General features: G+C 37.2%; 2 protein-coding genes across 2 annotated transcripts in view; both read left to right on the forward strand.

The window, feature by feature from the left end:
- Window positions 1–24,214, forward strand: part of unc5db (unc-5 netrin receptor Db) — a 195,228-nt gene that overhangs the window by 144,605 nt on the left and 26,409 nt on the right. Inside the window, exon 12 of the mRNA XM_055224249.1 lies at window positions 6,174–6,348. Coding sequence (XP_055080224.1) covers window positions 6,174–6,348 — 175 coding nt within the window. The remainder of the gene's footprint in view (window positions 1–6,173; window positions 6,349–24,214) is intronic.
- The window catches only part of loxl2b (lysyl oxidase-like 2b), a 123,061-nt gene continuing 117,050 nt past the window's right edge, over window positions 18,204–24,214 (forward strand). The window contains exon 1 of the mRNA XM_055224014.1: window positions 18,204–18,210. The gene's annotated coding sequence lies outside the window, so the exon portion shown is untranslated. The remainder of the gene's footprint in view (window positions 18,211–24,214) is intronic.

A 24,214-nucleotide genomic window follows, 5' to 3' on the forward strand; every position in this document is an offset into this window, starting at 1 on the left:
TGCATGGGGCTGCTGATCTTGACAGCAAATAAGTTCTATAGGGAGTCTCCCAGAGAATCGATGCAGCGTTGACTTGTTGGTTAGTCAAATGAACCAACTTTATATCAGAGTTAAATGGCAAAACTTTTCTCTCCATTTCTCTATTTAAATGAATGGGATTAGTTTAAAGGGAAGTGTGACCATAAAGGCAATAACAAAGATAGGTGTTGCTGCACCCGCCTAGAAAGAAATTCTGTTAAATCAAACTGCCTGTGTTCATCTGACTGTTGGATTTTGTCGGGATTATTCTGTATTTTCACGTTTCAAAATTTTAAAGAGAGGGTATTTTACTTCTATGGGGTATTAACTGCTAACTGCTAAAACATAATATATTTAGATCACCATGTAGATCACCATTTATTGTTTTGAAAATGCTATATTCACCCAAAACATCATATTAACAGGTTTTATAAATTTCACATTCTCCCCTCCCTTTGCTCTCTGTCTTAAGTCACTCCCCCTTCAGAGCGCTATCACAGCACAATCAGTGTTTAACTAATAAAACAACTGCACGTCGCGTTGGGTTTGTCAAGTTGCTGTGTGCAGTTTTGTATCATGTTTTTGGATATTTATGGTGAACTGACATTTTATATCTATCTGTTGGAGCATGGGTGATGTAGACTTGTGGGCGGAGCATTGCACAGAATCGTAGAGCTAACCATAAGGAGTGTTCAAATAGTGTCTGGGAGAGATCGCTAAATTAGTCACTTTCACTCTTCAGGACTGTTTTTTGGTGAAGGAACAGCATTATAACATGGGAGTAAGCTCAATAAAACCTATTTTGTCTAATACTTCCTCTTTAAATCCTCAAAGCTCCCAAAAGTTAGCTTTGTAAGTTTTAGTCCGGCCCCTCTCTGAGCTAGCTCTGCTCTGATTGGTCAGTACACGTTTCTGTTGTCACGCAGTAGGCAGCACTGGGCAAATATTAAGCATTGCGACGCCATTGATTTTTTTTATAGCAAAGGAGGAGGAGTTTGAATTGTGAGAATAGATGGAAAATTCAACTAATTCAAAGTAATATTAGCACCTACAATTATTTCTTGTACTTGCAGAATTACAGCTCAACCAAAAGAAACATAGTAAACCATGTTATAAAGTATATAACAAAAATAAAATATAACACCAGCTTAGTGGGAGTTTACATGCTTTTACTAACAAAAGTAACGTGGCTAAGCTAAAGCTATGTGGATTTACCTCGCGATTCTACAGTGTGACTCATGAGTCTGTTTGATACGCCGTTGGTATGGGATAGACTGAGGGCTCTTCACCCTGATGAGGAAAGCCGCAGAAGGGCTGAGGACCTAGAATGACTCCTTAAGGACTCGCTAATCTGTGGAAGAATGGTACTTGGTGTAAGATATGTGGACTAAACAGAGGAGCTAAAGGCAAAAAAAATATTAAAACCATACATAAGATTTTGATTTTAAATTCCACAAACATGATCTAACAAACATTATTCTAAGTAAAAACAAAACAAAAAAAAACATTGAAGTTATTTATGTCAAAATTTGGTGTTTTATAATTTGAGTCATTTGGGTTGCCAGTTTCAGTGTTAAAATCCAACTGGGTTAAACCTTAAAGGAAACTCCAGCACCTGCAGCCAAACAAAAATGTTACGTGATTTTCTATGTTAAGTTCTATATTAAGTGATTCATTAAAAGACAACATGACATGGAAATGAGCAGCCCCAGACAGAATCTCTAAACTTTGTGCATCAGGACTTTTAGAGACGAGTTAAACGGCGTCTGAGCTCAGAGAGATAAGAACTTAGTGAGTTTGAAGGAGTTTGTAGAAGTTTGTGTTTTGTCCCTACATGCACTTAGTGAGAATTCCACATAGTTTTATAAACAAGAGCCCTGAGTTTTCACATGAAACATAGTTCGTCCATATGCTGAGAATGAGAAAAACTTGTATGTGTCTATCTGCAGGTTAAGCACTGGCAACACAAGTTCAGTTGTGACTGTAGAAACTCTTTAAAAAACTTTAAGACTGCTGGCTACATACAGTTCTCGTCGATCTGATCTGATTTTATGGATTGGTTGATAATTGATATTTACTTATGTCAGTATCATTATGAAAAAAATCTATAGCAAGCTCCACAAATTATAGAACATGATGAAAAAACTATATACAGACATACACAACAGAGGCAGCTTAAAAATATATCTGTATCTTGTCTGTGTAGTCCCTCAGTCATCCAGATATGGTCCATAAAAGAAGAAGAAAAACAAGAAACAACAATATATTTTTTCTTTTACTCTATATATCTTATCAGGGATTTTATTTATGTATGAAAAAAATGGCCACTGTCAATATTTGCACTATATACTGTCCACCCCTAACTCGAATTGTAGTGGTATTGCTATTAAACTGTGTACATTGAATAATATTATCTACTGTTTCAAGTCATTTTGGCCCATTTTAGTTTAAACTAGGTCCATTTTGCAGCTTTATGCTCAAAAACGTGTATATCTAAGTTTGCGCTGCATCCAGTTGATGACATCACACAGAACTGCCCTGATTACAGCCAGGTTTGTCTGATTACCTCGTTGCAGGGGTGGAGCTTGAAGTGTAGGTACCTGTTAGACCAGGGGTGTCCAAACTAAGGCCCGGGGGTTTTTAGTTTTTTTTATCGGCCCTGGAGCCTCCTGCTGAACTGGCTCAATTGATCATAAGCAGTACTTTTAACAGCAAATTAAACTATTTCTACCACTATAACCTCAAACATCACATTGCATTGTGATAGAGACCTAAAATAAGTGTGTTTCAAGCCTTATTAATACACAGCGGCTCCGTCAAAGCTGCATTTAAAGCACCACGCTGCATTGATCATCGGTCTGTGGCTCACGGCTTCGAATATGTTTTGAGATGTGGCCCTCGATAAAAAAAAGTTTGGGCACCTCTGTGTTAGACCAATCACCCTCCTCAGTATACTTATACCTCTAGACCCCACTATTCCTCATTTAGTCCTCCAGGTACTGCAGGTCTATTTAAAATGTGGTTGTGGGCGGAGCTTAGATGCTTAGTCCCAATTTAAATATTCCATGTTTCTTAGTTGGAATATAATGAATGTCCAGTACATTAATTACAATAGTATTTCCCCGTTGTCATTTTAGGCCTCATATCTAGATAGTATTTGTAACAATGTTTTTGATTTTGTAACAGTTCTATTATTTTTAAACTTACTCTGTGGGCTGAACAAAGACAACACAACAGCCTCGGAAAAACAGCCCTAACAAGCACCGGGGCTGGGTTGAGCTGAGTTATGAAATAGTTGAACTCTAAATGAGGAGGCCGTGTTCTTTTTACTGCAAAACATGTTTTGTTCATTAGTCCTCATCTCTCCACTCCCAAACACATACAACTCTGAACAGTAATTACACTACTGATAAAAAATATAAGTGGGAGGTATACTGTAGATAATTTATAATTAGCATGGGGAGTATAAGTGAAGAAAGTGTTTTTTGTATGTGATTTGCCATGCTAGTGTTACAGAGTTTGTACTAGACAATGCATTATAACTTCCTCATTAAAAAGAAATGTTTTTAGTGTTTAGTGTGATTCGTGCATGTCTGAGTTTGAGTATCTTTATTGTCCTTTACTTGGGGCACCATTTCTCTAAAAAAATCCAGTTTTCTCCTTCCCCTGCCACACGCCCACTGCTCTGTGTTCTCTACTTTATTCTCCATTATTTTTTATTCCTACTTGATACATGCACATGGAACAATGTTGAAATGCAGTTGGTTTAAACCTATGAGGATTCTCTTTGACCCCAGCAGCTGCAGCCAATCATTAGTCAGTGCTAGTGTAGCCTCTGCAGCTCAGTGACTGAATTCTAGAGGTTCTGAGCTTTCACATGAGGTATGGCCAGTCCATACATCTGCAGGTTGTTTATGGATGTGATTCTACACTCACACCCACTCACACCCAAACATGCATGTGCTCATACACACGTGAAAAATACACGCTTGTGTGTAAGGGCCTGTGTATGTATTTAAAACCACACACACTAAACAGTCAAAATTACGGTAGCATCAACTGTGTTTGTTTATTGAACATATTGCTTAGCTTACTGTGCAATGCTGCAGCTGTAAAACATAAATGTGGAAATGATGGTAAGCTCCCATCAGTACTTTGACTTCTGCATACTACTTTTGAGCATGTATAGTAGTCAGTCGTCAGTTTTGTTTTGGTTTTTTTTTGGTTTTTTTATGGAGTTGTTTGTCTTTTTTCTACAAACAACTCAAATGAACTTAACTAAACTGAAGTGACTGGGTTAAGGCACTGGCGACCCAGATTCAGTTGTGATTGTAAGAGCGCAAGGCTACATACAGTTCCTTAAAGTCAATATTGCAAGTTAAAATAAAATGATTATAAATAGATACTTGCAAGATAAAAGCATATTTCTTTTTTTTTTTATGACAAAGAGTTCACCAAGTGCCTCAATAGATACTTGCATACATGTTGTATTCAGAAGTCAGAGTTATACATTGTAGCTGTTGATCCTACAGTTTAAACTTTACACCGCACAGTGTTATTAAGAAACGATGCTCTTGCCGTATATGGATGTACAAGAGCAGTGTTTCTTCTCATGTCATCCCCTTCCTTCCCTCCAGCATGTGAATCTAAAATTTAAATTTCCATATTTGGACAATAATAATTACACTACAGTCTATTTCATAACTCTCCACAATGCCTTGTTAAGTCTGATTGTGCACTCCACGCTTTGATGTGTAATATCTGGCACAAAGTTTGCTCACCCCCTCCTGGCCTCCCTGTCTCCTCTGGGTCGCGGCCGTTTGTTGGAGCGCTGATTTTAATGAGGCTGTGGTTGTGGCTTTTTCACCTGTTCAAGGAAAAGATCCAGCGTTCTCAGTTAAAGCTGGAGAGATACACAGGAAAAAGATACAATGCCACAGGGTAGTTTTAGTCTGCAGATCGTTTAAGACATAAACAAGGGTGTTCATCATACAGAGTCGGTGGCATTGAACGCAAAGTTTGTAGTGATTAAAACACAGAGAGAGAACTTGAATTGTCGATTTTGTGTTGACTTATTCAAAACAATGCAATTTCATGACCAGTCCTTGAAAAATGTTTGCATGTAATTAGAAAAACATATATGCATTTTTATTGCAACAATTGTGAACAAAAAATATGTTTTTATTACTTAAGTTGACATAGAAAGACATAAAAAAAGAATGCATCCCATGTTATGTGAAGAAAATAAGCTTTCCAACAACATACAGCATAAAAAAAGATATTTCCTTAATTAGTTTGAGTGGGAACAGAACCTCAAATCGTGGTGTCAGAGAGGTTAAAGGAAATTGTACTGATGTGTTTAAACCAGCAGGGGCACGTACAACAACACCGTAAAACAAACCTAATCAAATCAGTTGGTAAAGGAAAACTGAATTCTGTCAACTGGACTTTTTCGCCACTCTTCAGTCTTCAGTTTTTGTTTTTGTTTTTTACAGTAAAGAGTATCTGTAAACAAGGGTGTTTGGTACAGTTAGATGCTGCCTTCACACAGATAGAACCCTGTCAGAATTGAAGAAGCTGCACGGATTATGGCAAAACATATTCACTCAAAACTGGAAGTAGGGCTAACCTTAACCTTACCCTTAACCTTAGTCCACTATAAAATATAATTGTAGTTTGATTGTTGTAATAAGTGTTAGCTGGACTGTACAGACTGTAAACACATATTTATAAGAAAGACAAGAGGCATTATTAAATCAAAATGTCCATTGATCAATAATATGCTATAAATATTCTCTATCTAGAAGCCTTCCATCACCTGATAATGTATTTTAGAACAACAGAAATAATTGTTTGTTTGTCAAAAAATGTATTGCAACCTATAGTAAAAGAAAATTCTAATCCGTCAACTGGACAAAAAGTAGTTTGGATGAAGACATTTCGCTGCTCATCCAAGACGCTTCTTCAGTTCTGGTCGGTTGTCCAGACGTGTTTGAAGTTGTATTTACTATGGCTCATACCTGGATGACTGAGGGATTACATAGACACTTATCACTAACTAGTCACCTACTAAAATAATCATCCTTTTTGCAGCCTCTACCCATTCTCCACATGTCCCTCACCTCCTCACTCTCTCTCTCTTGTATCTCCTTCAGTCTGCAGACGTTGGAGGGCTGTGAGGTGCTCCTAGGCCCCGAGGTGACGTATGGTCCTCCTGGATTAGACCTGCTTACTCCGGTGGCTCTGACCATGGCTCACTGCGCAGAGATGGACTCTGCCGAGCACTGGAACATTCAGCTCAAGAGGAGGACCCAGGACAGCAAGTGGGAGGTGAGTGCGAGAGCGGGTACGCACCGTCAATCCTCCAGCTAGGTACCCCTGGTAATAATCCTGGCTCAAGAGTGACAGTATTGGTTGTAGAGTTTGTTGTCTTAAAGTACATATTATGTGTTTTTGGGCCACATGCTCTTGAGTCTTTTTGCTTTTACTTCTATGGTGGTATTCTTCTTCTATGCTCATGACACATTTTGTTTTACTTTCGTTTTTGATGCTCAGATTCTCCCTTCCCTTTGCTCTCTATGCTAAGTCACTACCCATTCAGAGCGCTATCTCAACACAGTCAGCGTGCATCTGGGTAATAAAACAACTGCATATTACATAAGGTTTGTGTAGAGTTTTGAATCATGCTTTTTTATATTTATGGAGAATTGTTGTGTGGGAGCATGGACAATGTTGGGTTATCAGAATCAGAATCAGAATCCTTTTATTGCCATCGTTTGTGAACACAATTCAATATTGAACTGTATTCAATATTCACAAACTAGGAACTTATTTTGGTGATAAAGTGCAATATAAAACACACTGAATAAATACAAATACAAATAAGGGCATGCACGAAGTAAAAAAAAAAAGATATGCTTAAAAATCAAATAAAAATACTTAAAGGTAGAAAATATATACAACAGCAGCATCAGAACAACAGTGCAAAGATGTCTTATTAAAGTGGCCGGTGTTATAAAGTGTCCAGTTTTGTGCAAATATTATAAAGTGTTCATGAGACAAACGGCAGAGGGGAAGAAACTGTTCTTATGACGAGAGGTTCTGGTCCCAAGGGACCGTAGCCTCCTGCCAGAGGGAAGTGGCTCAAATAGTCCATGTCCAGGGTGAGAAGTGTCAGCTGCTATACGGCCTGCTCGCCCCCGAGTCCTGGAGACGTACAGGTCCTGTAGAGATGGAAGGCTGCAGCCAATCACCTTCTCAGCAGAGCGCACAATGCGCTGCAGTCTCTGGGCGGAGCCTTGGACAGAATTGTACAGCTAACCATAATGAGGGCCCTTGAGAGACTGATAAAATACTCAAACATGCAGGGATGACATGTGAAACCACTTCATTCACTTTTGATGTGGGAACAATGTTATAACATGGTAGAAAGCTCAAAAAAATGTATTTCCCTTTAAATCTTTAAATGCCAGGGGTGTCCAAACTTTTTGCAATGAGGGCCAGATTCAGTGAGGTGAAAAGCTGCGGGGGCCGACCATTCACCCTGATCATTCTTTGAACCATTAATATTAAATGCACATGAACTATTGAATTTTTTTTTTACTTTTTATTGCAACTGGCTTTCACCTTTCAAAAACAAAATGAATTATACACAGATTATAAATATGAAAAAGTGAACATTTAATCTGTGGTTTTGATTATCACAATAAAATTAATTCACTGAGATTTTCAGATTTATTCACCAAACAAACTGAGACTGGACTGAAACTGAGATCTGGACTGTAGTAAATAGTCCTGGTCTGGCTCAAAGATGGTGGTTTGGATGCGCAAAACATCACGCAGGTGAGTCAGTCTTGTCCTCGCACGGTTCTTGTTGAAGTTCATAACCGAGAACTAAACAAACTCAGCATTTTCTTAGCAAATGTTCGAATTTCTTTAAACCTGTCTTTATCCAATTGCCGTTAAAAGTCAGCAAGAGCACGACCTCGGAGCACGGCCCGGATCTGCTGCCATCCTTGGTGAAATATAATATTGCGTGTAAATGTGTATTTTACGTTGATCAACAGGGCAACGGACCACACATAATTATTTTTATTCCAGAGGCTGTGGGCCAGTGTAAATTTGTACATGGGCCGCAATTGGCCCCCGAGCCGGACTTTGGGTATGCCTGGTATAGAATATAGACATTACATTAAACCACTCCAGCCCTCATCCAGATTAGGTGCTAGCACTCTCTACTGGCAACAGTGAGAATTACTGTTTTTAGCACTCCAGCTGGCACACTAACATGAGCATGCAGCTGTAACACAATTTCACAATTAATTCAGAAATCCTCAGAACTAGACTATCGATGATTTATGGACATAAAAAACTGCACTGGAGGCTTCCAAACTTCTATCTTTGACGTCACAATACTGGGAAGTTACAATGCAGTGATTGGAGTGCTCAGAGAAGATGACCTCATAAACAGGATTAATGATGTTTTTGTTGAGGAAATATTGAATGAAACATGGTTAAAAACAAAGCTATGATATGGTTCACTGTAAATTACCAACTTACATTCTTGATTTGAGCTGTAAATGTTGGAATATGTAACTTCTATGGCTACATGTTGCTTCATTCTGCTATTAATTTGTCGCAGCCCAGGCCTTTTACTGATGCAGTTATTTTCAGTACTTTCAGTTATTTAAATGGTTTCCTGGGATTATCCTGCTTCATTTTTGTTTTCACTTTGAGAAGTTGCAATGTCTAATCAAAGTCATTATTATTATCATTAGATTTTAAGTTTTATTTCTGTTTAACATCTCAACAAAAGTCAGTTTCTTCAAGTACATTTAACAGAGTACCACCTGCCTCTGATAATACTTTACATTGCAGAATAATGAAGAGGTTTTCTCAGTGCAGGAAATGCAAATATGAGTTGTAGTTTTCAGCACTGGGTCATCTTTGGTCAGAAAAATACGCTGTACTGGGCTGCTGGGGGGCTGTGGTAGATTTTCTCTCAAACTAAAAGAGCTTGTTATTTAAAAGGGAATTGGTGTATTTTTTATTTTGTTTTCCTCCTGAGGAATGTTTCACTTCAAAACACGGATGGCTTTTATGAATAGCCTCGGTAACGCTGTCTTACCTCCAGCCAAAACAGTCACTACACGGTTATGCAATGGAAAACAGGCGCTGATAGGATTTGGGGGGATTCTCAGTAGACCAGCAAGTTAACAGTCACATTTGAAAGTAGAAATGATTCCGTTAGGATAGTTGTCAAAAATATTTTTCAGTTCAGTTTTTGATTTCATCCATGCAGCCAGTGTTTCAAAAAAATATTGTCTCAGAAACAGAAAACGAAGCTGAAAATTAAAAAAAAAACAAGTTCGTGGAAACATGTCCCAGGTTGTTCCAACGCATGGACTCATGGACAGACATCTTTAAAGTGGGACTAAATGCCTAAACTCTGCCCCAAACCTCATTTCAAATAGAGCTGAAAAAAAGGGGTGTGGTTTGGGCGTATGAGAAGCAATATGATTGGTCTAACAGGTATCCACACTTCAAACTTTGCCCGTGCAACCAGGTGTTTGTAATGAGAAACATCAGGCTTTAAACAGGACAGTCCTGTGTGATGTCATGTAGTACTTGTAACTGCAGCAGCCATTGAAGGCAGCACACTTAAATTTTTATATTTTTGATTAGAAAGCTGCAAATGTCCTTCGTTTGTACTAAAATTGCCCCCCAAAAATGGCTATTAAAACATTATATATACAGTTCAGTAGCGTAAAGGTGGATTTGGTGTTTAGTTTTAATTTAATTGTAACAAGCAGAGGATTTTATTTACTTGTTTTTATGGTTAAAAATGTGACTTATGTGAACCCAACAAGTATGACACAGAGTCTGAATATTTACGTAATTAAAAATATAGTGTAACGGGCGAAGACAAGAGGTAGCACTAAAGCCTCAAATGTGCGATAATACAGGATTACTTGAAATACAACTGTGGGTAAGCTAATGATAAAAGTACATGTATTAAATATGTCCCTTTAAGAACCGGACTACACTGAGAAATGTCCCAATTTTCATTATAAACACTAGAGAGCATATTTGCAAATTCAAACTACATAGCATTATTTTTGGTTTTAAAGACTAAATACAGCATTGCCATTAGATGTGATATAGTAATAAGAGTAAAAACTATAATAATGTGGATTTTAACTTTTCTCATATTTTATTAATTTTATTAACCCCTGACAACAACAGCACAAACATTCCCTACAGCTAAAACACAACGTTGAAGCTATATCTTTATCAATTCATGCTTTAGGCTATATCCACTGCCTTTTGTTTTCTTACTATAGCTGTCAAATTACACTTGGATAAACTATTCTACTTGGAAATGTTTACTAACGAACAGCACAGAAAACACAGATGTATTAAAACTGAACCCAATTTTAATATAACCTAGAGCAAGTCGGAGAAAGTATAAGCAGTAAGCCTGAACATGAAGTTTAACCACAGTTCAATGGCAAATAGCTAACTTTTTCTCATAGTAATGTAACTTTACCCTTATAACAATATTAATATGAATATGTATGACATATTTTTCAAACTGAAAAAACCCAAAACAAATCAGAATAACCCTGCTTGTTGCTTCCATATCCATTTTTGAACCAATGACAGTGGGATCCCTCAAGGTCACGCTCTCTCCCCTCCATTGTTTTTTCATGTTTTCAGTCATATCTTTTCTCGTACTAAAATAATCACTTTGAAATTCGAAACTGTGTCTAAGACTGAATGACGCTGACATGCATCACTTGAAGGGAAAACATTTGGTCACATCTCACAGTTAACCTCAGCAGATGGAGAGTGCAGTTGTCATGGATATAAATGTTAGTTCTTTTTCAACCGTCACTTTGTCAACACTTCTTGACTTCAGCAAACTGAATATGAAAGTTCAAGATAAGTACAGCAGGAGATGTTTTCTTATTTAGTTGATTCTTGCTTTATTCTAACTGACATACAATGAACAGAGATGGAGAGTTGATGGTCCATTTCCAGGTTTGACCAGTGCGTACAGTATTTGGGCAAGACACTAACTCACCTTGCTTTTCAATTAATGTGATTGGTGATTGCGTGATCGGGTGGTTACGGAGCGTAGATTTGCTGCCATGTTTCTGTCCGCTAGCTCCAAACGAAGGTAGTAACAGTACTCTTACTCGAGTAAAAGTTTTGGTTCCTCTTCCCACTTTGAGTCTACAAGTGACAAAAGCTTTATGCTGACACTATGAAATGATTTGAACGTCTGTATTTCTTGCAGCGCTCCTTCAGATATGATTTACTTTTTTCTCATTTTGTTTACTCTTTACTCTAATAAAAGTCTGAAGTAACGTTACTCTCACGTGAGTAACATTTTTGTCTACTCTAGTACCTCCGAAAGACTGCAACGGTACTAAATTGTTCAAAAAATAACTCCTACAAGGGCTGTTTCTCACACTTATTGTATACTTTTACTTCAGTACAAATTAGACAGCACGGCTTGTACTTATAATCGAGTACATTTTTGCTAAGTAACTGTACTTTTACTCGAGTACACATTTTCAGTACTCCTTCTGCCACTGGGAATCAGATAATGATGAGATTTTAGTGTGTAAACCTGCCAGTGTTTAAAGTGTACATCTGGAGCGTGTGATGAGGGTGTTTCCGTGACACATTTTCACCTTTAATTACCACTGTAGCTGTGTGTGATCGCACTGCACCCCCAGGTCTCTCTCACCTGCTGCTCTCACTTTCTAGGTCTGATACTGGGCCAAATCTAAGGAAGCAAGTTTGTGGCAAGTTTGCAAGCTTTTAGGAGCATTTAACCATCCCGTTTTCTCATTAAAAACATACATGGAGAGTAGTGTGTTCCCATAACGCAAATTTCCAACTTGACTTTGTTTCCAAAAGACTTTACATTTTGATACAACAATGATGAAATAAAAATGTCTTCTTTAGTGACAACATCAAAGGCTGGCATGCAAGAAGAACACAGTTTTGCTTGTGATGTGTCCTGTGTTAACTATTACGCAAACAGAATAAAATAGCTGTATGTAGCCTGCACTTTTACAGTAAAAAAAAGTACTACAATCACAACTGAATATGGGTTGCCAGAAAGGTAACCTGCAGATGGACGACACATACAAGTTTTTTTTTCATCCTCAGTATATGTACAGGCCTCATGTGAAAGCTCAGAACCTCCAGAATTCACTCACTGAGCTGCAAAGGCTGCACTAGTACTGACAATTGTAATGCTGATTTATTCTTAATTATAGGTTATCAGTAAGAGTGATATTTGATTTGAACATATTTACCTTGTATCTGCAGACACAGTCATGTTCCGTCATGAAATTTTAGATCAAAATCTTAAATACAATTCCTTTAACAATAATTAACAACACATCAACCCTACACCATTTTTTCATCTTCTTTATGTTAGTCAATCAAAATTCAACTGAACCTCATTATAAACACGCTGTTAATATGTATGTAATTATGCTTTGACCTTGTCAGAAAAGCAGGCATCCAGATTATAAGAATTCAAGTGCAGAGGACCTTTGGAAGTAGAAATCAATAGATCGCCCACAGCAAGAACCGTTTCCAAAGAGATTTAATCATTGTTAACTTGTTTCTATGCCTACACGTGTATGTTGAATAGCATTGGCATATGATTAACACTGAAAGAGATTATGGCAAAAATAACTTGTTATTGAATTAGTAAAATAAGTAAACTGCATTAAGTATTAACACATGGTGAATAAATAATAAGGTACCACTTTATTATAAGTGCGCCTAATTAGCCTTAATAATGCATGAACAATATTACCTAATTGATAATGAATAAATTGTTTATTGAAATAATTCAGCTTTTGTAAGTACATATTAATTAAGTAGTAAAACTGCTTTATTAAATGTAAACATTGCTTGCTAAGCTCTGGGGCAATTTGTAGTGGGCCTTAAGTGTAAATTTTGCCATATGTATTCACTTGTAATATTTTTTTTTTATTGATCTTTTGCCTTCTACTCACTACTGTTCTTCTTACTGCAACTACTCCCCCTCTTACTTCAAGAGACAGTGACCTAACAAAGCTAATTATTCTGTATTCAGACAGAATACAAGAATAGAATACAATTAGAAGCACAATGTTCTCTCATCAAAAACATACATAGTTTTATTTAATCCTGTTATTCACTCCATTTCAATTTACCTGGATTATTTTATCACAGGTAAAGGTCTCCTGCTCTGTTTCCTTAAGCCATTGTAGACTCATTCTGAGTATTTCCACCATCGTATTGCTTTCATTACAACTGCATGCTTTTGTTAGCATGCCGGTCATGTTGCTTAAATTGCAAGGTTTTGTTTTTTTGTTTTTTTCCATGGTGTAATTCCCACTGCTGCCAGTAGAGGCCACCAACTCCAAGCAGAACAATGCAGCTGATACAAAATAATGTGGAGCACCAAGACCAATAACAATGCAAAGAAAATGTATATGTGTCCTTTAATACTGGATGCTTCCCTCTGCTGGCCATTCGATTTATTTCTCTACAACTCAGTACAACTCCGACAATGTTTGAAAAGTTTCTTAACTGTCCCATGCTGTTTTAAAGCAAACTAACATTGGTTTTATGAAGAGACGGAAAAACCTAACAGCCTCCCTTCAAGGCTGTTCAAATGTATGTAAATGGGAGCCCGCATTAGCAGCCCCTCTGCCTCTCTGCTCTGTCCCCCTGTCACTTTAAATCTCCACGCTCTCATTATTTCAAACAGGACCCTCTCCGGAGCTGTGTGCCCTTTAAATATTACACTCCAACCTCAAAGACACATGAATTTTGGATCGATTCAAATTCCCAATACAGCTCTCTCAGCTCATGCATTCAAAAATTCAGAAGCCAAGAGGGTACGATTTCAATCCGATATAGTGTATACAGTTTTAATAATTCATTTCTACATTCCGAATATATTTTCTTCCTTATATGTGTGAATGTTTATTTAAATTTATGTTTTATATAATCACTGAATGAGTCGTAATAACCCAAAGGTTCTTGGTTCTGTTGTTGTTTCCTTGGGTAAGACGCTTCATCCATCTTGCCCATGTGAATTGCAGAGGCCATAAAGCTGTAGTAGTAGTAGTAGTAGTAGTAGTAGTAGTAGTAGTAGTAGTAGTAGTAGTAGTAGTAGTAGTAGTAGTAGTAGTAGTAGTAGTAGTAGTAGTAGTAGTAGTAGTAGTAGTAGTAGTAGTAGTAGTAGTAGTAGTAGTAGTAGTAGTAGTAGTAGTAGTAGTAGTAGTAGTAGTAGTAGTAGTAGTAGAGCATAGAGTTGTTAAGTGGTGATGTCACTTCCAGGTCTAAACAGAAACTTCACAGCTGATTTCTAGCTTTGTTTTTGTTCCTTTTTCATCAAATAAGAGACAAGTACCTTCAATTGTATTAAAGAGGGGCCATCAGTAGCTCGGTTGGAGTGTTTGTCCGCTGATTTGAAGGTTGGCGGTTCAAATCCCGCTCTCTACATAAACATCATTGGTTGAGCAAGACACTTAACCTCCACATTCATACATCAGCGTCTGTGTGCACTGGTGTATGAATGTCTGTATGAACGGGTGAGTGGTTCCTTGATGTAAAGCGCTTTGAATGATGTGAAGATGGAAAAGCGCTATGTAAAAATATGACCAAATATGTAAATAATGTAGTAATAATCTATCATAACATAGGATTACCAGTGTGTTTATCTCACTAACTGCCGGTCACCGCTAATGCCAGATGCCGCTATGTGAGATGTTGTTAAAAAAGAGGACATTGTAAAAAATGTTCATTTTTTTCAATCAGCTGATGGACCTGGAAGTTACTGTTAGATTTGTGCTGTATTGTCAGCGTTGTACGATAAATAGTAATAGTCCGAGAGTTGAAGTGAAGAGGCATGGTGCTGGAGTTTGTTTATTTACCATTAAAATAGGAAATTCAAACTTACAATGAAAGCGTACTCAGACTTTTACTTTTAATATATAGTTTACGTTATCAGTAACTCAGTTCAAACAAGGGAGCCAACAGTAATAGGTGGGTTACTGAAGCAATGAAAGCTATAGAAGAATGAGAAAGGGGCATTGAGGGCCAAACCTCTATTCCCAGAAGTGGCAAGTGTCAGGGATCAGTAAAGGACCACACAGCAGCCAATTAGATTCTCTTATAATGATGATGTAATACTGTTAATACTCTATGATCACATACATTGGAAATATCACAGTTCAAAAACAGGTATTGAAGACATTGTTTACGTACATCTCCTTTAAGCATCAGATTTTGTATATATATATATATATATATATATATATAAATAAATTAATAATAATAATAATAATAATAATAATAATAATAATAATAATAATAATAATAATGACACATATAATTTTATAATAACATGTGATGTGCAGTTGATTGTCCAATTTAAATCCATGTGCCATGCCCTGACCTCTGACCTCGAGGTGTGTTCAGGATTACTCTACCCACACACCACAAGCTCCGTAACAGTGTTTACTTTTGCAAACCTAGTGACTTGTAATGTAATATTCTAGTTTATCGCATTTATAAACCTTTATTTTTCCAAACCCAAATCAAAAAAAAAAAAGAAAAAAGAAAAAGAAAGAAAAAATCAGAATGGCTCCCCCTTTGTGTCTCCAAATTAAATAACAACTCAGTTCAACTCAACCCAATCAGTCCTTCCCCGAGGGTAATTAAAAACACTTTGGGGATAACTAAAGTGACTGAAGCAAATCAAACTGAAATTATAACATATAAACATGACTACTAAATGATTACATATCAAAATGAAGAGTAAAAAAATATATAAAATGAATAAATATTACAATTAGTAATAATAAGTGAGCAAATGTAACTGAACATGTAAAATGCACCAGTAAATTTTCTTCCAAGGAACATCTTAAAACACGGTGATTCTTAACTCTTAACCACATCTATGCAAAATATTTTAAAATAAAACTAGATTTACTACCTAAACAAAATACCTCTAAATAACCTTAATGCTAATGTAGATCTATGGTTTATTTTTAATGTTGCCAATTATGTGTTTTGTATATATTGTTTATATATTCCAAAATTATAAAAGTATCTGACTCTAATTTTAGAGAGTAAACAATGACCCGTGCATATATGAGCTCTCTAATTGTCTCAAACACATCATGTACCATTCCTCCTCCTCCTCCTCCTCCTCCTCTTCCTTCTTTTCCTCCTCCTCCTCCTCCTCTTCCTTCTTTTCCTCCTCCTCCTCCTCCTCCTCCTCTTCCTTCTTTTCCTCCTCCTCCTCCTCCTCCTCCTCCTCTTCCTTCTTTTCCTCCTCCTCCTCGTCTTCTGCTCAGGACCCAGCTGTGGATCGATGTTCAGCAGAATGGCTTAAACATCACTATATCATTATTTTCTTTCTGATTACTGTAAAATGTGTATTATTCTCAAAATATCATATCAATAGTCAATTAATATGGAACATTATATAATATAGTAATTATATTTCATTTCAGGTCTCTTGTCTACCCAAAAGGAGGTGTTAAAGATGCCTCTGGATATCTGGCTCACTAACATCTTCTCAGCTCATTTTCTTCTCCATGTGAATGTTTTGTCTTCCTGTGAATACAACAAACACACGTACACTCAGGCAGTGGTCCATGTTGTTAATATCAGCTTCTGCTGTATTTAAAATGTAAGAGTGGTACATTTTAGTGGTTGAAATTAGACACAACCACTACACCTTCACTTTTGGCGTGTTTAGTTAGCTAGGCTTCTGTTCCTACTTTCTACTATAGAAACATACAGCTTTTGATGTCTACTTTACTTTAGTTTTACCATTGTTAGAGTCATTATAATTGTTGCCCTCCTCTTTATCCCTCCTCATTTCATTTGTGTGCAGCTCCATGTGCCCCTGGTCTGTGCACAGATGAAACCTGTCTGGGACTACACCTTTGGGGTCACAACTCTGCAAAATCACACAAGAGTCACATAAAGTCAGTCAGTAATTCTGGTGCCTTTTATGGTCTCATTTAAATGAGTTCACATTCACCAGCAGACTTCAGACCACACCAAGCATTCAGCTACACCTACACAGTCTGCTGTGGCACTGCCCCCCCATATCAATGTGAAGATCACACAGGGTCCTCTAATAATACTTTACACATAAAAGAATATGTAATGTTTTCCATTAGGTCTCTATGTTAAAACAATACATTCATGTGGGCTTTATACTAATATAAAGAAATATAAACAAATATATCATGTACAAATTGATTTAAAACCAAAGTTTCTTTCTAGGTTGTTGTGTGGGCAACATTTGGGGCCCCCTGCAATGTTTCTGAAGCCCCCCAGGGGCCCCCGCACCACTTAGCTACACAGTCAGTGACTTCTGTTAGAGTCACACATAGTAAACCAAGCCACCATAGTAACCATAGTAAAATGCATTTTTGAGACTAGACAAACTTTAAAAGCTTAAATTCTCAACTAAGTTATTGCAAAGTTATTTCTCAAACTTTGACAATTGCAACAATGTTCTTTTCTCAGTAACAGAAACCTGCATTTTGTCTCCAAGCTTATTATTCAGTGAGAAAGTCTCACCCTCTGAGTCAACAGTTTCCACAAACCAATCCACCTGACAACTTGTTGTCTTCCTCTGAAGTCCAACGACCTGGTCCTGAAATCGAGCCCAGAGCCCGATCTCGTCTCCAAACAAGTTTCAGCTTACAGTAACTACAGCAATGCTGATGGGAAATGTTAGTGTCCAAGCCAATCGGTTTCCCTAAATATTCTTGAAATTTTTAGTATCAGTATAATATGTTGCCATTATTATGTCATGTTGCCATGGCGCTCACTGTGGCTGCCACATCAGCATTTTATGCTGTTTTTGGTTTTGTTAGTGTGTTTTCTAAATGCACATTTCACCAAGGCGACGGTGAGCTGCAGTCAGGATGAATTATTGAACATCTGCAGAGCCCAGCCAAAGTTTGAGCCAAACTTAGCTGGATCGTAGTAGAAACTCTAACCCCACTAACACCACCTGGCAAGACACTGCAGCACCAACTCATGAAGGCTGAAAGCCTCTAACAGTTTATCCAAAGCAGAAGCGTGGGAAGAGAGGTGGACTATATGCTAGACTTTAAACTAGAGCAAGAAAACCACCTTTGCCTTGCTTGTTATTAGCAAATGCCCACGCATTCAAAGATGGACAAACTACGAGCTAGCCACCCAGACTGTGAAAGTTGCTCTAACACCAGAGCGCTTCATACTCATTTGAATGGCTTCTGCATCAAAAAGGCCTGTCACGATAACATATTTTGAAGTGTGATATGTCGTTGAAGTAAATATAGATGATAAACAATAATACTGAAACCAAACTGTAAAGCTTAATTATTCACAAAAACTATTCTTAATGTATAGTATGGTTAAAAAGCAGGAGCTGCAATAAATAAATGATATAATGCAACAGTTAAGTAGTTAAGTAGTGTCTATAAAGAGCCATAGAAGTTCATAATTCAACCCTCTACAGCTCAGATCTCATCGTAGTGCAGAAAAATAACCCAAACCTTCCCACTAGAAGAACTATAAAGAAAAAGTCTCCTCGATAAATATTGACACACAAAAACTATTGTTTCATGTAACATGTATTGAACAATAACTTGATGTAGTAATTATCATGACAGGCCTATTATCAAACCATATTCAGCACTATAATGAGTATTAAACAAGAGCTTTGCACAACACATAGCTGAATAGAATGTTACTGCTTTTTTGTTTTGACCCGTTGATCTCTCTGTAAACCTGCCAAAGAGCTACAGTTCCCTGCATGTTCTGAGCAGTTTTCAGCGCTCCGGAGCACACACTGTATTCTCTATTGGTGGTTTTCTATAATTTGATGGTGTCATATTCTCAGATGGGGGCAAATGGGTGACATGCATTGCCTAAGGACACAATGACAGAACTTCTTCAACGTTCTTGTGGAAATCGATCACAGCCTTTGGGTTGGTGGTTTATGTTATTGATTACATTGTAAATTAACAAATGTTTAACCTGATACTTTCTTTAATTGGCTATACCTCAGAACTCACTATATTACAAGGAACATCTGCATTTTAACAATATTAATTTTAGCTGCCCCCATCTGTATTAACAAATTTTGGCCCGTAGAATGTTGTGATGTTATCTGAAACCCAGCAGCATGTATCCGTGCTTGGCTTTGCACATCAGGATACTCGGCTAACCAGCAGCCCCAAAGAGCTCATAGTCTTGCTACTCTCACCCTATAAATCAGGAGTGTCCAAACTTTTTTCAATGAGGGTCGCATACTGAAACATATTTGAAGTGGAGGGCCACAAACCAGTGTCGATACGGGGAGTCAAATGGATTTAACACAGTTTTAATAAGACAATTAAGATATTTTTAGGTCTGTGTCACAATGCGATGTGATGTTATTCAGGTTATAGAGGTAGAATCTCTTCAGTTTATAGTAAAAAAATACTTCCTGATCAATTGGGCCAGTTTAGGAGGAGGCACGAGGGCCAACAAAAAGTGGTCTGAGAGCCGCATTTGGCCCCTGGGCCGTAGTTTGTACAGCCCTGCTATAGATGAACTCCAGAATGAACCAGTTATATCAACCAATTAGAATAACTTAGTAAATGAACAAAATAACAAAATAATAAATGAACTGCAAACTGTATTATTATTCTCATTAAAGCAAAGTAGTCTTGTGTTTTACCCCTGTACAAATAAAAGCGTATATACATATCCCATACACTCAGTTATGTTGAGTGTATGTTATGGAATAATATGTTCCCAGCTCCCCTTACAGAGGATATTTGTTTGTCAAGCATGAATTTTGGTACCATGGGAACGCCTCTCTCTGTTTTTTTTTCAAACAAGGAACATTTGCACTTACCAGATTAAGCTTTGCAGACTTTTTGTTCGTGACGCCAACTGTTGTAGAATAAATAGTAGTAGCCTGAGAGTTGAAGAGAAGAGGCATGAAGCTGGATACTGTGCCTTAGATACAGCACAGAAACTGAATTTCTCAAACAGTCAGAATGTACTTGCTCTGGTGTCCTTCTTGAAATCTTATCTGAAATACTTTATCTGGAATGTTGCACAGTATGGCATTAAACATATTTAGAGATAAATCAGTGCCGTACTTTAAGTCAGGTTAGCCCACCAGGTCAGCTAACAAGTAACTGTATTATTTATTTATTTAATGGGTTTGATGAAAGATATAAAAATTGAATGCCATACTGTGGAACATTTTGGGCAAATCTAAGCCACTATAAGACAGAACGCTATCAAACTAGTAGCAGTAGACCTCCAACCAAAGAAAATAGTTCACCTACAATTTTTAGCATGTAAAATAAACAATGACTAATATAGGAACTTGTAATAGTTTATACTTACAAAGGGGGTGTGGGGTGTTATCACCATGTTACCTAAAACAACGTATTAACATGTTTAATAAGTTTGAGTTTTGTTAGAGTCACTCCTGCCTTTGCTCTCCATGCAAAGTCACTCCCCCTTCAGAGCACTCTAATGAAACTACTGTCATCAGGTCTGTGAAGTTAGAGCGTATTGTTTTGTATCCTGCTTTTGTATATTTATCATCATATATAAAATCTCTTTAAAAGCTCCAAACAGTAGATTTTCCAAAATGCCTCCTCTTTGAGTAATATTTCGTTTTCAAACTGCGGTATTTTGCTACTGAACCAGGGTTGGGTAAATATTTGTAGCTGCAATGTTTTTGGACTCTTGAACGTGACATGAGTCTGTTCGAGTGACCTCCAGAGAATCACAGGTTTAATCTTCAAGAGTGGCTACTGCATTCACCTCTCAGATTATCAAAGCACACACAGGGCAAAATGTCCGACGGGCCTGGTACTGTGCTAATATGGCCACCTCTCATTCAGTCTTTTGTGGTTTAACTTTGGGATGTAGTTTTAGACTTTTTGACCTCAAGACTCAACCAATTTGTGCAGTGTTGCTGAAGTGTTTCTCAGAGATTTTGAGGAAAAGCAATCATTTTTCGGTAGCACTTTAGTTTAGGGAGCACGTATTAATAGCTGAGTGAATGGTAATTTGTGCGTTAGCTCGTGGTATTATGGATTGTTTAGAAAGCACTTTTACATGCGTATTACAATAACTAATTAAAGATGCTGTACCTGTATGCATTTTTACTCAATAACGTGAAAAACCGAACTTGTTTGCAGTAGTCCAAAGTTATTCCTCCCTTACATTATGCATTCCGAGCATCCTAATTATTCACAAGGATGAGTTTGTAAGTGCTTTTCACAACTCTCTGAGACCAGACTGGAGTTTTGCCGTGCTGATTGTTTGTAAGTTGCGTTTGTTTCAGTAGATAACAATATTAATACGTACAAAGTTTGAGTCTCTGAGAAAAAAAACAGCTTTAAACCAGAACAAATGTAAACATGTTGTCTCACATTCAGAGGCAGTGAAAGAAAGTACATTATTCACCATTTTTACTATTAATAGTGCTGGTGTTACAGCATTTACTTCAACTAAATTAAGAGAACCTTTATTATCTATGAGTGTTTCTGCTACTCCTACTACTACTACTTCTACTGCCACAACTGATAATACTTGTATCACTGTACTGTACAACTGTTTTTACTACTATTTCTACTACCAGTACTACTGCAATTACAATTTTTACTAGTACTTGTACTGCTACCACTACTACAACTGACATTTCTTCCAAATAAAAGTTGTTGTTTTTTATATATATATATTTATTTTTTAATTGAGAAGGGTCATGTGATGTTATGGTGACGTGTCTTGCCAGTGGATGTACACAGATTTTGGCACCATTGTACTACTTACTTTGGGGAATAGCACCATCTGAAGAGAACAGAGACGAGGGGCCTATCAACACTCAAGGACCAGGGATGTTGTCCTGGAGAAGTCGAACAAGCTGGCTGTGGAAAAAGCTACTTTTTTATTTCCACATCGGTTGTGCAACTGCTACAACTGTTACTGTTGCTTCTACTACTGCTACTACTGCTATTACTACTACTACTACTACTGCTACTACTACTACTGCTACTACTGTTACTACTGCTACTACTAGTACTGCTACTACTGTTACTACTGCTACTACTAGTACTGCTATTACTACTACCATATTTTAATATTTAAAGCTTACTTGAATCATAAAAGTTGTATTGTTTATTTATTTATTCTTGTGGTTTGGGACTCATTACTTACTAACTTTTTGTTAAAAACTTCTACTTTCCGCTTGTTGCTTTTTTTCCCCCAAGGCAAAATGATATCTAATTGTGTGTGTTTTTTGTCAGTATCAGTTGAACAACTTTTGTCTACTCCTTGAAGACTATAAAATTTCCTTTGCTTTTTAACATTTTGTGCCAGAATGATTAAAAAAGAAATAATAATAATAATAAAAAACAGATGTGGCAATGCGATTACAAGGTCCAATTCTGATTTCCACTTTATCTGAAAAATACCATCAATGGATAGAATGTATCTTTTTTCTGGCAATAGCCCCATAACACATTTTGAATTCTTAAAATGTGGATTTATTATTATGCAAATTCCTGGGAGCGGTCGAAGTTTAAAAGCAACATTTTGAGTCAGAGCCAGACCTTGTGGAAATAGAGGATTACGAGCTATTGGGATTTAGACTTGGACAAAGTTATAGCCTTTACATACAGATAAATATAACAGCCAATTTGCTAACCTAAATGTATTAACACTAAAATCATCAACATGTCACCACGTTGTGTATTCACTCTGCATATACACTGAATAAGAAATGAGCTGAGGGAGTGTGACTTCACCTATATATATGGCTCCACTCATATGAAGCTAATCAAGGCGAGCAGTTATATCGGTGAATCTGGAGATGAAAGTATGAAAGCTGGAACAATACAATCATCCTGTGTAAATTTTATTTGTAATAATGTGGAGATTTTTGTCATTTTTGTTGCGATACAATCAGATTTGAGCTGTAAAAGGTTGAATATGTAACTTCAATGGCTAAATATTGCTTAATTCTGCTATTAATGTGTTGCAGCTCAGGCCTTTTAATGATACGGTTTATTTTTTTTAAAGTTTCCTGGGACTAACCTGCTTTAACCCTATAGAGGCGGATGTTATTGTCGACGATAGAGCGACTTTCCATTACCGTAACTCCGCAACCAATTGTGCTACCATGTAATTCAAATGACATCACAAAGCAGAGGCAAGGGGCTTTAAATATGTTACTGTCATTACTGTAATCTGCCTCCGTTGTCCCTCGAAGATGACGAATGAGAGCGACGGTGCCGTGGGGATTTTCCCAGTCACTTATTCAATGCGTCAAAGAAAAAATACAGATGGATATGTGAAATAGATGTACTATGTGAAAACTTCTTCCCTTAACATGAGTTTTATGGCTCAAAAAAGAATAAAAGTCTAGGCGAGTTATCCTGTTCTATAGTGTGATCAGTCCTTAAAGGATTATTGTTATTGTGTCAGTGGCATAAAGTAGTTTCAATATTATCGTTTCAATTCAATATCGTTATATTTCTCTGTAGCAATATATCGTGCTTCAAAATTTGTTATCGTGACAGGCCTATGAGCAAGCCCCGGGGTTCAAACATGGCCTGTTTAAAATGAATGAATAGGACTGAGCTCAGAGGCGCATGTTAGTGGCTTGGTACATCCAGTCAGAGCAAGAGTAGCTAGAGCGGAGCAGAGCAGACCGAGCCAAAGCTAAGGATAAAAAAGCTGAGAAAAATGTTATGATTTGAAAAAAGCTTGGAAAGCTGTAGGTGCCCTGTCAGCCGAACACCAGCGGTTTGTGTTTACATTGTGCTCTACGGGGAAAAATGGGTTCTGGGCAATGGAGCTCAACATTTCGACGTCTGCTCTGGTTCTGCAAGTAAATTTTTCCCATAGACTTGTCAGAAAGTTTAAATATTAAAAGTTCAAACAAATCGCGGAAGCTAACGAGCAATGTGGTAAATCCTTTTACACCCAAAAAGCAGGGTAAAAACTCAAAATTCTGTGAAATGTTTTAATAACTTTGCTGTTTATATAGTTTTAGATACAGATTTGACATAAAATGATGTGTCTTGTCGTCATTAGTTACCACATCAGCCCTGTGGTAACTAATGACCACACGACATAT

Source organism: Periophthalmus magnuspinnatus, chromosome 9 (genome assembly GCF_009829125.3).
Source record: "Periophthalmus magnuspinnatus isolate fPerMag1 chromosome 9, fPerMag1.2.pri, whole genome shotgun sequence".
NCBI lineage: Eukaryota > Metazoa > Chordata > Actinopteri > Gobiiformes > Gobiidae > Periophthalmus > Periophthalmus magnuspinnatus.